At 37.8% G+C, this 15,018-nt stretch overlaps 1 protein-coding gene and 1 long non-coding RNA gene across 2 annotated transcripts; one reads left to right on the top strand and one right to left on the bottom strand.

Moving 5' to 3' along the window:
* The first annotated feature begins 1,457 nt into the window (after positions 1-1,457).
* On the top strand, positions 1,458-2,668 carry LOC144431315 (uncharacterized). The gene has a single exon (XM_078119295.1). It carries the CDS (start codon positions 1,513-1,515, stop codon positions 2,611-2,613), a length of 1,101 nt encoding a protein of 366 aa, XP_077975421.1. The 5' UTR covers positions 1,458-1,512; the 3' UTR covers positions 2,614-2,668.
* A 3,424-nt stretch (positions 2,669-6,092) lies between these two features.
* LOC120333343 (uncharacterized) lies at positions 6,093-13,012 on the bottom strand. The gene is made up of 4 exons (XR_013479919.1): positions 12,882-13,012; positions 11,589-11,677; positions 7,683-7,719; positions 6,093-7,031 (listed from the first exon to the last, which is right to left on the bottom strand). It is a non-coding gene; the product is annotated as an uncharacterized LOC120333343 (long non-coding RNA).
* Between the last annotated feature and the right edge of the window lie 2,006 nt (positions 13,013-15,018).

Below are 15,018 nucleotides of genomic sequence, written 5' to 3'. Positions count from 1 at the left end.
TGAGCAGAGTCGTAAATGATTTACAAACTATGAGAAATATTGCAATAATATATCATTAGAATGCAAACAAAGTACACATTTAACTCAAATAGCTTCTTGAAATGCGACACCGGGCAACGCTGGCATTGTAGAATCGGCTAAAAAATAGTCCGTTCCAAATGATTCCAAAGAAATCAAGGTACTTGGACGCAACAGACACTTGTGTGACATCACAATGAACTGTTCCGTAACAGACGCGTATGTGACATCACAATGAACAGTGGCAATCGAATTACACATGGAATATGGAACGGGCATTCAAGCTAGGGGTTAGAAAATTTGAGTTGGGGGCTTCGTTATGATAACGTAATGTTGCAAGTGCGCGGGAACGATGTTCTACTGCGCAAATGGTCTGGTGGTACAGCGCCATGGCGCAGTTGCGCACTTTAGAGGGAGCATGAACCTTTCCCTGAGCATCGACTTCTTTGTTTACTTCGTGCCATTTGCCAATTAGCAAGATGCAAAAAGTGACGTAACAAGGTCACTTTTCGCATCCGCTCAGACACTTTTCTTACTCGGACAGATTTTCAAGCGTAGTCGTAAACATTACATCGTTTTCGCGTTTTTGAACTCTATTCGTTAGTTTTCAGTTGTGTTTCGGAAACTTAAATATAAATCAGATAATTTAATGATCACTCTGTCTTCCTAAGAGTTTTAATTTAATTGCAGTAATAAAAAATTAGTGTAGAAATAATTTATGTAGAAATAAGGTCTATTGCCCGCCCCCCAGCCCCTCCCCCTCTCAAGGGGACACGAAGCAGTGTTTCTTTTTTTATTTAAATTCATTTATCACTTTAGCAATTATATATTATTTTGTAAAATTTGGCATGTATCAAGATCAAGCAGCAAAATTAATCTATTTAAAGTATTCAAACTAAAAAATAATATTTGTTGGTCTGATTCCCAGACTTCTAAAATATTTATATAAATATTTGGATAGTTATTTACAATTACATACGAAGTCAAAACAAAATGACGTCATAATTTGTTTATTTTACGTCACAATAAAACATCAATAATGTGATATAATAATATACTTCAAAAGATCTAATAATATTCAAATCCCCTTTTTCGTGGGTAACCAAAGTTTTTCAGACATGTCAATTTCAACTTATCGCAACATATGGCAGGTATAGCGGAATCAGTCTTATCTTACAAGTTATTAGATTTAATCCAATCCAGAATTACTAGTTCAGCTGCGAACGAGAGCTCGAGACGAAAAAAGGCGGTCGGTCGTGAAAAATATCGACTTTTGTGACTTAAAATAGCTTCAGGGCTAGTAGTCCACTTCACGCAGATTTTATCAATCGAATTAATACGTTTTTTACGCTTTTTTTAAATAATTTGTTTGAACAACCTTTCATTATGTAAAGCAACCTTTTTCGGTATTAAATATTGTAAACCGAGATGATAGCTGTATAAATACCCTCCAGAACACTCGTTTTGCATCAGTTTTCGAACAAACAGTAAAGTATGAGGTCTTATACGGTATTACTGTTACTTGGGTTGGCAATGGTCGCTTTGGTAGGCGCGAGGAAAGGACGGAAATGCCGCGACGCTGTTGAAACATCACATGATAACGCAGCAATGGGTGGTGAAGACGAAATAATGGGTGGCGATGACGCAGCAATGGGCAGTGATGACGCAACAATGGGCAGTGATGACGCAACAATGGGCAGTGATGACGCAACAATGGATGACGACGACGCAACAATGGGTGACGACGACGCAACAATGGGCGGTGATGACGCAACAATGGGTGGCGACGACGCAACAATAGGCAGTGATGACGTGACAATGGGTGGTGACGATACCTCAGATAGTGATGACACAATGGGTGATGCTGGCGTATCAGTTCCAGAACCTCCCCCGAAAAAACCCAAATTTTTCACTGAGGCGTGGAAGGCCGCTTACTCTGCTAAACAACTAGTCAATCAACCAAAATGGAGACTGGCGGAAAAACAACCGGAAGATGGAACGTACCAGGTCAGAATATACCCAACGCAATGGTGGGCAAAATCGTTCAAACAATGCCTAGGTCAAAAGAAGGCTGCAGGCGATGGGTATTTGAATCTTTACTTTTTCTTCAACGGCTTCAACTACCAGCGCCAATATCACTCACTGACTTATCCGATCCTAGACACGGTAGACAAAAGGCCAAAGCCTACGATGAAACCAAAAACAACAATCAAACCAAAAACGACCATCAAACCAAAGCTAAACAAAAAGCAGCGAAGAAATCGACGAAGAAAACCAAAGAAGCCAGTGAAAGTTTGCCCTATCAGATATCATACACAGTTTTATTTACCAATACCGCTGACAAAGTATGCGCCCAAAACCCAGGACAAGACGATCACATCATTCAAAGCTCCCGAAAGAATGTTTTACGTGCGTTCTTATTCTGGCAATTTTACATCCGCATATTGCAACGAACAAGCCGGCGTCCTTTTCTTAGATTTGCTGAAAAACAACGTCTGGACCTGGGAAAACTATTGGATCTGTGCAAAATACGAACCGCCAGAAGGCACTACAGAGCAAAAATATGAAGTCTGGATGAAAGAAAGACTGCAATAATGAACTCTGAATTGAACTATTATACTAACAAAACAATAAAATATGTTACTCCAAATATATGTTTATTTCGACTCCATAATAAGCATAACAGGTGATAGAATAATAGATAGAGAAGACAAATAGAAAAAAGGTTTACAAAATCAGGAAAGCCATTGGGTTTGAAAAATCCATTGTTAAAATATGTCTCGACTACTAGATTTTGTGAGACGAACTGATTTGAGGGCTAATACCTGTAGGTAAATACGATTTAATGATTTGTTCTGGGTTGGGTTGAATTTATAATTTTGGCTGATTGTCTTGACCAGTAATTTTTTTTCTTACCCTAAGGACCATGGCTGTGATTTTTTTTCAACTTCAAATTCACCGATTCTACATTAGGGGCGGTGGTGGAATTCAAATTTTTTGTCAGCCGGTTCCATCACAAAAGTCATATCTTTCATCCGGTTCTGTTACAAAAAGTCATTGAGAGTAACAAGTAATGCTAACCGGTTCGCTGATCTCATAAAATTCCGTGAGACTGTTCTAATCTATAGAATCGGTGCGAACCGGCTTAATTCCGCTACTGATTAGGGGTATACATTTAAAACCATCCCGGCTGTCTTCATTGTCACCCTATTGTCATCGAGAGGTCATGCGCTCGGGACGCCGGGACAAGACGTTGAAAAGTGGGACTGTCCCGCCTAAAGCGGGGCGTAAGGTAAGACTGATAGAGAGCAAGTAAGATGTCACGTCACTATACGCCAGGCCTGCACAACATATGAGCCGCGGGCCGCATGCGACCCGCTGAATACTGTGCGGCCCGCGGGTGATTTGGAAACACGCCACTTCTCGGGTCTAACAATCAAAGCCGGCATTGTTATGCAAGCGCGCCGCTACTCCGATCATATTCGAAATCGTGAGATTTATGTTTTGCACTAGTTTCAATAAATTTCAAACTTTGTGTGAAACTGGTGTGGCCTTCGCGACCCCTAAAATCCGTCTCTCGACCTCTCGCCCCCCAAATTGAGAAACCCTGATTTAAATATTTCAGTATTCAAACTGAATCACGCTTAAAATAATATCGGTAAACAATCTCACACCCATTAGTGCATATTAGCAACCTATTAATAACCCCCATTACCTTTTGCAAGCAGTTTATGAAACTGAAGTTTCTTTTTCAAATTTAATAAACATTCCTTCTTTTATGAATATTGCAGAAATTCTCGCACAAAAGATATTGCTATTTACTGTAAAATTTCAAAAAATTGGAGCAGATTTTGTAGAAAAATGTTTTTTAACAGTCGAAAAAGTACAACAGAGGAAGATCTATTGCTACTAAACGGATTGCTTGTCCAGCCTACAATGGAAATATCCAAAAATGTTAGATATGACTAAATAAATTGTCATATATATATTTGGGACGATTTTACAAAACTGAACCTGAGTAAAATATTTTCCTGCAGTCAGTTTATACTGCAACACACAATACCTAATTCTAATAAAAAAGAAATATTGAAAATGAAGAGTTTTCAAGGTAGATGAACCACTAAATACATATGTATTTGCCATCTCAATACTGTTCCTTGCTTTTACTCAAGAAAATAAGATTCTTCCCATTTTTAAGCTCCCCAGTAATGAAAGTGTTTCATCAAATTTGACTGTTTCACAATATTATTTTGATTTATAGTTCTTCTTGTGAAATATGTATGTGGCAAAGTTTGCGGCCCGCCAGGCCTCAAGATTTATGCTTGCGGCCCTCGTGATAATTTTAGTTGTGCAGGCCTGCTATACGCAATATGGTGTCATTACCAGTGGTGAGATTCAAATTTTTTGTCAGCCGGTTCCATCAGACACAAATGTCATATATTCAGCCGGTTCTGTTACAAAAAGTCATGCTTTTTTCAGTAATGCTAAACGGTTAGCTGATCCCATAAAATTCCGTGAGACGGTTCTATAGAACCGGTCCGGACCGGCTGAATTCCACTACTGGTCATTACCGTCGGCTTTAAAGCATTGTTCCTATCGCTTAACACGATGCGCCACACCGCAGAGCTTTATGCTTTACTTCACTCAAAACCAGTAGCAGTGCTATTGTTTTATAATCAAACCATCTCTCGTAGCTTCCTAATACCATTGTTGCTCAGTCCCGCGCGCCATATATGTATTAATAAAACCCAATGTAAGCAATTTATCGTCAGAGCGTCTCATTGCCCGCAAAATACGGAACACTCATCTTGTGAAACAGCATTCATCATAAAAACCACGGTTTAACCAATACCAGATTAAGTCGAATTGAGCTTACATGGATTTGTGGGGGGCCACATAATGATGGGCGGGCCAGAAACGTCATAAAGATCATTAGAGTAGAATTGGGTACTCCTGAAGTATGCGCACCGAGATGTCGCTCAACTTGATCCCTAACCTGGTAAACAACCTGCGTTCAGGTTGTGCGCCATTTTGGTGCGCACACTTCAGGAGGTCTAATTGTTTTCAATGTGACACCATAACATAAAAGGTGAGCGTAAAAATAGCAATAATGGACTCTATCTATCTCTTATGGCAATCCCATTATATTCCGTTCCCTAACTTTTTCCGAAATCAACGAGAAAGAATGACATCATCAGATATGACGCAATGCAATTTAAATATTCAAAATGAAAACGTTATTACGATATAGTTTTGCATACTTTCCTATTCCATGGGGGCCAAAATTCCGCCTCGATCTCACCAAGATATTAACGAGAATATCGGTCATAGACCGAAGACTTATCGATCGAAAGTTAGGGGATCCCCCAAAACAGCGCTCTTACTCCATAGTGACACCTTGTGTCCCACCACTAATTAAATAATTATACGACAAAATTCTCCCAAAATCAATAGGCTCCTGGTTCGAGATATGATGAATGCACATGCAAAATTTGGAGCAGATTCAATCTCGCTTTCGTGAGATATCGCGTGCATCTAACAGACATACAAATACCTATCAACATACTTACCGATTAAAATCGATAAGTAATAATACAGTTTGCTTTACATAATATATTTTGCTCGCACAAAGAGACAATAGTAAAAACGATTTAATGTCAAATTTGAAAGGCAGAAACTGTACGAGGTGTTCATAAAGTCCCTTTACAATTTCAATTTTGTTATGGCGTCAGTTTTCAATATATGCTATCTATGTTTACATGTTGAATTTGAAAGGCAGAAATGTACGTGTCCATAAAGTCCCTTTTCAATTTCAATTTTGTTATGAAGTCAGTTCTCAATATACCCTAACCAGGTTTGTTGTTTTTATTCAGTAATTGTTCAAATATTTTCACTTCATTTAATGCATCCGTGAGGGCCAAATCAATATAGGGCATCGATGAATTCCCTTTGCAATTTAAAAAAAAATTAGGACTTTATGGACACCCTGTATATATATATATATAGTATTCCCAAAAGAACGAAACTTGAAAAGGCTTAGTTTTGAAAAAATGAGGAAAATGTATAATTTTCAATTGTTAAATTTCAATCTTTTATTGAAATACTCTGGTGAAATTTGCTTCAAACTATGATCGAATATCAGCTCAAAAAGCACAACTATTTTAGCGCTCCTGAAGTGTGTGTACCAATATGAAGGAAACAGTTTTGTTTGCCTACATTACATCAAGTTGTGTAAAAGGACTAAAACCTATGGGCAGGGGGTATATTTACTTGGCTAATACAGACAGTCCCCAAACTCGTAATAGAACTAAAAAAAAAACGGAAAATCGAAATAAAAATTATGGCCTAACCCGAACCTGGTACATACACTACGATATATCAATATTATAATATAATATTTTGAAACAGACGATTTTCATCGAAATTTTAACATTCGCCATTTTGTCTTGAAACACTAGATTTATAATGACAACAGAAATACAAAATAGTAGAACTTGGAAATATTTAAAAAGAAGTCTCGTTGCGTAGACTAAAACGGAGTGTTTACTTAAAATGTACGTAATTGTATAATAATTTTTGGATTTGGACACTTTTAACACAAAAAGAAATATGAAGATTGAAACTAAAAAATCTTCATAATTACCGGCATAAAAGTGTAATGTTTTTAACTATGTGAAAATTAAAGGTCGAATAATGTAAAAATTACCGTGATGGATATCTTGCAAGAAATTTTCGCGAGAAAAAGGGGAAAATTAGCGAAAATAAGTGGGGTAAGCCTAATACACCAAACTGTTCTTAGCAGTTGAAAATGGCTAAGGTAAAAACTGGTGCATACGATTATAATATTATACACAAGAACAAATGAGCACGAAAAATAATTCAAATTCTTTTTTCAAAATAAAATAATATTTCTTGAAGTTATGCCGGAGCAGAAGTGGCGGTGGGGTCAAAGCCGCGTTCGGCAGCCATTTGTTTTAGGTTTTGCCATTTTTTGTCCAATTCGGCTACTTCGGCTGTAAATAGAAAGAGGTAAATAAAATGTGGACCAAAGCTAGAGAGCCAACAAAATTAATGGAAAAAAATATAATTGTAATAATCGACGCCGTAGGGTGGCTCACGTAATTGATGGTCGGTTACGGCTTCATCCACCATCAATTCCATGCATCTGAAACTAATGACTGACTAACTAATTTCATACCCGACATGGACTGGTAACCGGACGAGGGGCCGTGGTTCGCCATATTATTAAATAGACTTCCCTCCGGGATAAATATGGAAACCTATCCTGATTGAATCCTGGTATCCATGACGTCATTACGACTTCAGAGTGACGTGATAGGGCCCTCCAAAATATACGTATGGTCGTCCAAAACGCGCAGACGATTACCCGAAATCGAGCAAGCTAAATCTCTCGTTTTCTCTTCGCAACGATCTTGATAGGAGATCGTTGGCGTTAGTGAGCTCGTTATCGTCGGCGCAGATGCCATTTCGGGCGATCGTGACTATACATTGGCCAGCTCTCTACGTGATTGTGACGTCGTAGTGACGTAATTTTTGGATGGCATAGTCCGGTGGGGGTCAGGAATAACATATGCAAAAATCATTATTCCACGCCCATTGGAAGTACTAGTGGTCCTAAATTATACCAGGCCAACTGCACTCACCCTCCAAAGCTTGGATCCGGGGTTCGCAGGCCACCGACTGAAAAATAAAATTGAAATTAGTTAAAACTATATTTCTGTTTGTTTTCAGCAGTGAGTAACACAGATTTAAATCCAGTGGAAATAATTACACGGGGAAGACAAGAGAGCGATGCTAAAATATAAGGGCACGAAAGTCAAAACATAGTAGTAGTTTTAAACCGTATCCAAGGTTTTGTTTACTCTCCTGATTTCAAAATCAGTTTTTGGACACGTTTAGTGGCCATAACGATCGTTTCAATATTATGTTGTTGTTGTTGTTGTTCTTGTTCTTGTTCTTTGACACGTTTTTAAAAAGTCGCTTTTCTCTTCGAATACTGGACCAATTGCTTTGAAATTTTCAGTGGTTAAAGATTAATTTTTTCGCTAGAAGGCTATTACTTTTATTTATTTCAAAATTTTGCGTGAATTCTATGAAATTTGATATTTCGTCTAAAATTTTGCTGTATTATTTTTTATCCATGGGAACACGGATTTTAGTCAGTGTCATGACTGGCTGTACGTTTTGATTCTGCAAAATTCTTGCTACTGGAAATTCAGAACTTTTTTGAGGGTACCGGTAGCGTCAAAGGTACCGGTAAGGACTGATTCGCTCTGGTCTAACGTGTCCATCTATTTGTGCGTAGCTCTCTTGTATTTATTTGTTTTTATCAACCGTTTTATCGCCGTTTATGCTGATTATGGAGTCGAAATAAAGTTATCTTATCTAGTACGGGTATATAATATGTCACAGTAAATTACTAGTACCACCTGTCACGATGTCATAAAAACATGGAAGACAGTTACGATGTCATAAATACGTGTTCCTGTGTTATATAAAACAAGAGAGAAATGCACAGATATATGGACACGTGAAGACAGAATAACAATTAGGAGTAAGCATTGGTATTTAGAATTATTCCATGACCGGAGGTTTTTGAGACGCGCATGACATCTATTAGCAGACTTGACGCAGAAAACGCATCGTTCCCATTGATTCACGTCACTCGATTCTTAGTACACATCAGGATATAGCGCATTTCCAAAGTATTGGCCTCGTTATAAAGGGTGTCCGTAAGGTCCCTTTACAGTTTACAATTTTGTTATGAATTCAGTTCTCAATATATATATTAACCAGGTTTGTTGTTTATTAATTAGTATTTTTACTTCATTTAATACATCTGTGAGGGCCCAAATATATAGTATCGATAAACTCCCTTTGCAAATTTGAAGTATTTTAAGACTTCATGGACACCCTATAAAATTCGGGAAGACAAAATAACAATTAGGATACAGGGTGAAGCATCGATATTTAGAACTTTTACACGACCGAACTTTTTTGACGCGGACGTCGATTAACAGAATTGACGCAAAAAAAACACCAATGCATCTTCAGTAATTTATTTTTCCGCCATACTAAAGTAAACTTTATAAATAAACAATACCTTAAATATGAGAAATGGTACTTCAAGGAGGCGCGAGACACCATTACTATGGTTATCGAGCAGCGAAACCCGTGATTTAATTTTAATGTAACTATTGAAAGAATTGTTTAGGGTGACGGCAATGGCTACCTTGGTCGACGGTGCTCGGAGTCATATTTTTTGTATGTAATGATTTATTACTTATCGATCTTAAGATCGGTAAGTATGTTGATAGGGATTTGTCTGTTTGTTTGTTTGCTTGTCTGTTAGATACACGCGATATCTCACAAAAGCGAGGATGAATCTACTCCAAATTTTGCATATGCATTCATCATTACTCGGATCAGAAGCCTATTGATTTTGGATGAATTATGTCGTATAATTAGCGAGTTATTAATTAATTAGTGATGGGACACAAGGTGTCACTATGGAGTAAGAGCGTTGTTTTGGGGGATCCCCTAACTTTCGATCGATAAGTCTTCGGTCTACCAGGTTGGGATTAGGCCATAATTTCAGGTACAAATACTACGTGACAAACTTGGCTAGTCCCCGAATTCGTAATAGAACTAAAATAAAGAAAATCGGAATAAAATTAGGGCCCAACTTTAACCTGGTACACATACTATATTCCGGTGTCCGCCATCTTGGTTCACATACATCGGGAGTACCCTCAATTCTTAATATAAACCAGGATATAGCACATTTCCAAAGTATCGACCTCATTATAATATTTTTTGTATTCATACTGCGCGATACTCATCGCACGACCTTCGCAGTTGCTTCCTCGTTTTATATAACGGAGCAGATACTGTTTAAAAATAGGTAAGTTTTTGTGGCATTTCAGTGATTTTAAATATTCTGAATTGGGTCTTATTTTGAGAGTAAATTCGCAAATCAAATTCTACAATTTTAGAGCAACACTGAGTACCCGATATGTAAATTACATACCTTGAAGTAAATATTTAAATTACAGAGGAGTTCAACCTTCAATACACAAGGGCCAGATACAAATTACCGGATAACACCGCACCGTTATTTAACATAGGCTTTCTAGTAGTTGTGGACACGAAAAATTCTGGTTATCGATCTTGTGACATGTGTTGTTAGCTTCGCACAAGCTCAGATATAGGCTTTGCAACGCAAAAAATTGAGATTACTCGCACATACTAGATTAAATTAAAAACTCGCTTCACTGCCGCACACCATTCCAAAGTTGCGCTTTGCCGCGGGCCGCACATGTTTTTCTTGTGGGCCCGCATTGGTCTCACGAACCGCGGGTTGCACACCCCCGATTTGAAATAATAATAACTCGAAATATATAAATCGAGAATGCAGCAACATCAATTTCAACTCGTGATGAGGCTTTGAACTATCTTTTAGAAATTTCTTTCACGCGGAAACGACTTACCGGGTCAAAGCACGCGTGACATAATTCTACAGTATAATGGATGGTATGTGTTATGATTCCGATGTGCGTCAACTATTTCTGGGAAAAACCGAAAATTGTGCCTGTTAAATTTTCCACTGGAATTTTAATAAGGAAACTCTTTTTGTAAGAGGAAATAGAATCTTTGATTTAATCTAAAATAGGTGTATGGAAATGCATACGCCATAAAAGGGTACATTAATTTAAAAAAATGCAAAATAAACAAATTGTGGTGCCATAATGCGGTTTTAATGTAATGCGAGAAGAATTAGATTAAATTTTATTATCATGGAGCCAGAAGTGTGTGTACCAGGTTAGGGTCAGGCCATAATTTTATTCCGATTTTCCTCATTTTTGCTCTATTACGAGTTCTATTACGGGACTGTCTGTGTTAGCCAAGTGAATATAGCACCTGCCCATAGGTTGCAGTTCCATATTGGTACACATACTTCCGGAGCGCCAAATTTTCACCATCATAAGCATCTATTCAACATTTGAACATAAAACATAATGAACCATCGGGATAGCTTGGTTGATGGCTTACTCAAATACGTTGAGTTTGGGAATCGTTTTAATCAAGCAATGAAACGCTGAAGATCTTACGAAACACTATACAGTTTATGACATAATGCAGGTCTCTGCAAACTGGGGCTACCGACCATATCACGGAGATCACACAATCGCTGATATCACATACCGAAAAAGCACCACCATAATTTACAAAATTTAGGTTTTTCTACAATCCGTAAACGATCTGAAACAGTTAAATAAACAATTGACGTCTGAATAGTGACGTCATAGAACCCACAATGGAACAAAGAGTCAAAAACCGCGCAATTTTTGCTACTCAGACGCCTTCAAACAGTATATCATGACATCATTGTTATATTGTTACGTTAATTGTTTGTGAATTTCCACGGAAACGTCCCATCCTCATCGTGAAATATGCCAGAAATGGGGAAAATTATTATTAAATAAAATACTTATATACTGGCGAAAAATTATGAATATGCTGTATTCCTCATCGCTTTGTTTACCTACCGGAAGTCCAGCGTCAGACATGTTTCGCCATATTGGACGAGCCAATCCATCGTTTCCCGCGCAAATCATTGAAAGAGCGCAATCTTTGCCTGAAAGTGAAAGAATATGTTGAAAAATATTGGTTTATTTTTGGGCTTTCTCAAACCGGGCTCCTATAGTCTTCTAGGGAGCATTAAAGTAATTTTCTGGGGTGGTTCGGATACGAATTTTGGAATTCGACACTGATTTAAAGAGATCGGGAAATATTTTGCGCACCAAAAATTTTTTCAAAAATATATGTATTTCTTTCAATTTAATTTTAGATTACAAATATTTTTTTTACTTCTTATCAGTTGTGCTTATACAGGGTGTTGTTTGGAGTGAGACGTCATATAAAATTACTTATTTTATCAAAATATCTAAAATGATACAGCCCTGTATCCACATGACTAGATAATTAACGTTGAAACGACCACATATTTGACTCCTATATATGCTTTGGAAAATATCCAAGATTGGATTCAAAATACCTTGAATCTCAGGGGCCAAATGCGACCCACATGGAAAACTTGTGCGGCCCGCGGGGGAACACCACTTTTGAATGATGTACGGCCGCGTAACAAGTTTTTAATTTAATCTAGTATGTGCTAGTAATTCCTTTGCATTGCAATGCCTATTTTTGTGCTGCAACTACTAGAAAGCCTAGGTTCCATTACATTTGAATCCACGTACATTTGAACCCATGACAATTGCACCTGTATGCTATTGCACCTATGGAATTTTTTTTGTTTCACTGATAGTTAAACCCATACTAACCCTAACCCATGGGTTTTAGCACGCGCATATAGATTGAACCCGTGGATAGACGCATGGGTTCAAATGTACATGGGTTCAAATGTACGGTCACCGAAAGCCTATGCTAAGTAAAGGTGCGGCCTGTTGCGGCGGTTTCATCCAGTCATTTGTATCCTGCCCTCGTGTGTTAAAGGTTGCATACCCCTACCTTATCTCATTCAAATGATGACATTATCAAATATGATTTAAAATTTTGTTCAAAATAAACCATTTATACGTCACTGTCTTCCTACAATATCAAATATGATGCCACAATTACACAAATAATTGACCGAATACTGATACAATTATGAAACATTGTTTAGAGCTATAATAAAAGTTTCTTTACTTTGCAAGTTGAGATATTTGATTAAGAGCCGAAACAAAAAGATTTCTTTTTTTTTTAAAGCTCGTCCTTTATCAGTGGCTGTTTGTGAATTACGTCTGTACGAAATGAAGCCTCATAAAATATTCACTTACCATTCCCAAACCCAATATAGAAGCAAATCATAGTGAGTGCAATCACAAGTCTCACTCCCATGTTGAGATTTCGTTGACAAAGTCGGAAATCTGATTTATATATATTAGGTTTAATTCTTTAAGGCTACATATGTTAGACAAATTAAAATTGATTATTTAATTACGTATTTTCATATGATTAATAAGTACTCCCGAAGTATGTGAACCAAGATGGCGGACACCGGAACGTAGTGTGTGTACCAGGTAAGGGTTAGGCCATAATTCCAGGTACAAATACTACGGGAGTCACTTGGCTAGTCCCGAACTCGTAATAAAACTAAAATAAGGAAAATTGGAATAAAATTAAGGCCTAACCCTAACCTGGTACACATATTACGTTCCGGTGTCTGCCATCTTAGTTCACATACTTTGGGAATGCTTATTAAGCATATACATACATTAACATTTTTGGATATTCATGTTGTGTATGTACCAGATTAGAGTTAGGCCATAATTTTATTCTGTCTGTGTTAGCCAAGTGAATATACCCCCTGTCCATAGGCTTCAGTCCCTTTACACAACTTGATGTAACGTAGGCGAACAAAATTAGTTACCTCAATATTATTACACATACTTCTGGAGCGCCCTTTTTTGAGATGTCACAATAACTTAACTATTCTCCCAAATAATAGTCGCTATTTAATATGGTAATATGTTAGTGACCGCCTATATGGGCGTATTCGTCGCGAAAGCCGTAAATGAGCGTCGCACAACCAAAAATTCAACTCTATATCAATCAATACGTTTATCCCCGTTTAAAAATGGCAACGCACTGCACACTCTCAAGCGGGAGCTCTCGTAGCACATCCAACGCTGTGGCAGTCTCGCAACTAACTAAACTCTAAAGCGTTAACCAAGGCAACGCAAATCACGTTTATGACCGCTCGATGAAAAAATATATGCTTTTGAAAAAACAATAAAAATAACTTTCAAATCTAGGTAAATAGGAAGTTCTCGTAACACAGCTAACGATGGGCAGCCTCGCAACTAACTAAATTTCTTTTAATAAACTTTTAACCGCACAACGCAAATCACGGTTTGACGCTCAATGAAAAAATATATGCTTATGAAACTTCAATAGAACTAACTTTGAAAATTTAGGTGAATGGTAACACTGGGTATCCAAATCGTGATGTATTATTTCTTCACGATCTTGATCGGTAAGTATGTTGATAAGTATTTGTTTGTTTGTTTGTCTGTCTGTTAGATACACGCGATATCTCACGAAAGCAAAGATGAATCTGCTCCAAATTTTGCATGTGCATTCATCATATCTCGGACCAGAAGCCTGTTGATTTTGGATGAATTATGTCGTATAATCAGTGAGTTATTGATTAATTAGTGATGGGACACACGGTGTCACTATGGAGTCACTATATCGATAAATCTTCGGTCTCTGACCGATATTCTCAAGTGCAGTTTTAAGTATTCTATGGCGTCTGCAGCTGCCGCAAAACCATGGCGGTATTTCCATACCATGGCCGCTACGGCCAAACCTATGGCGACTGACTTTTTAGCTGCCACAAACCAATGTCGAGCTGCCGTTACCGCGGCAGCAAATTGAAAACCAATGGCAGGTAAAATTTTGCTGCCGTAACCGCGGCAGGTGGGTCGTAAGGACAGGGCTGTCCCTTATGGTGACAAATATTGGGCAAGTTGGAACGTTTTTCTTATGGATACAGTCTTGATGGATTTGGGGTTAGGGTTAGGGTTTAGGTAGATATAATTCCGCATGATCAATTAGAATTTGGTACATTAGTTTGTGAATATACCGCTAATACTGATTACTGAATAGCGCTATAAAACAATGGCAAGAGCTGCCGCGGTTCGTTCGTGGCAGGAGCTGCCATGAAGTAGTAAGAACTGCGCCTCGATATTCTCGTTCATCCATTAAACTGTCTTTAACATTGTTAACTTCAATTAATTGTTTAATCTAAGGCGAAGGTGGGCAAGGTTTTTGAACCAGGGGCCAAAAATTTCGCCCATTCTAGACTGGCGGGCCATATAAGTGTGATGTAGAATGTTACATTTTATGCACAATATTTACAGTGTTGCAAATGCAAATGCTCGTGCCAAATCTAATGTAATCGCAATCTCG

Source organism: Styela clava, chromosome 13 (assembly GCF_964204865.1).
Source record: "Styela clava chromosome 13, kaStyClav1.hap1.2, whole genome shotgun sequence".
Taxonomy (NCBI): Eukaryota; Metazoa; Chordata; class Ascidiacea; order Stolidobranchia; family Styelidae; genus Styela; species Styela clava.
This window is presented reverse-complemented; position numbering and strand designations above follow the sequence as displayed.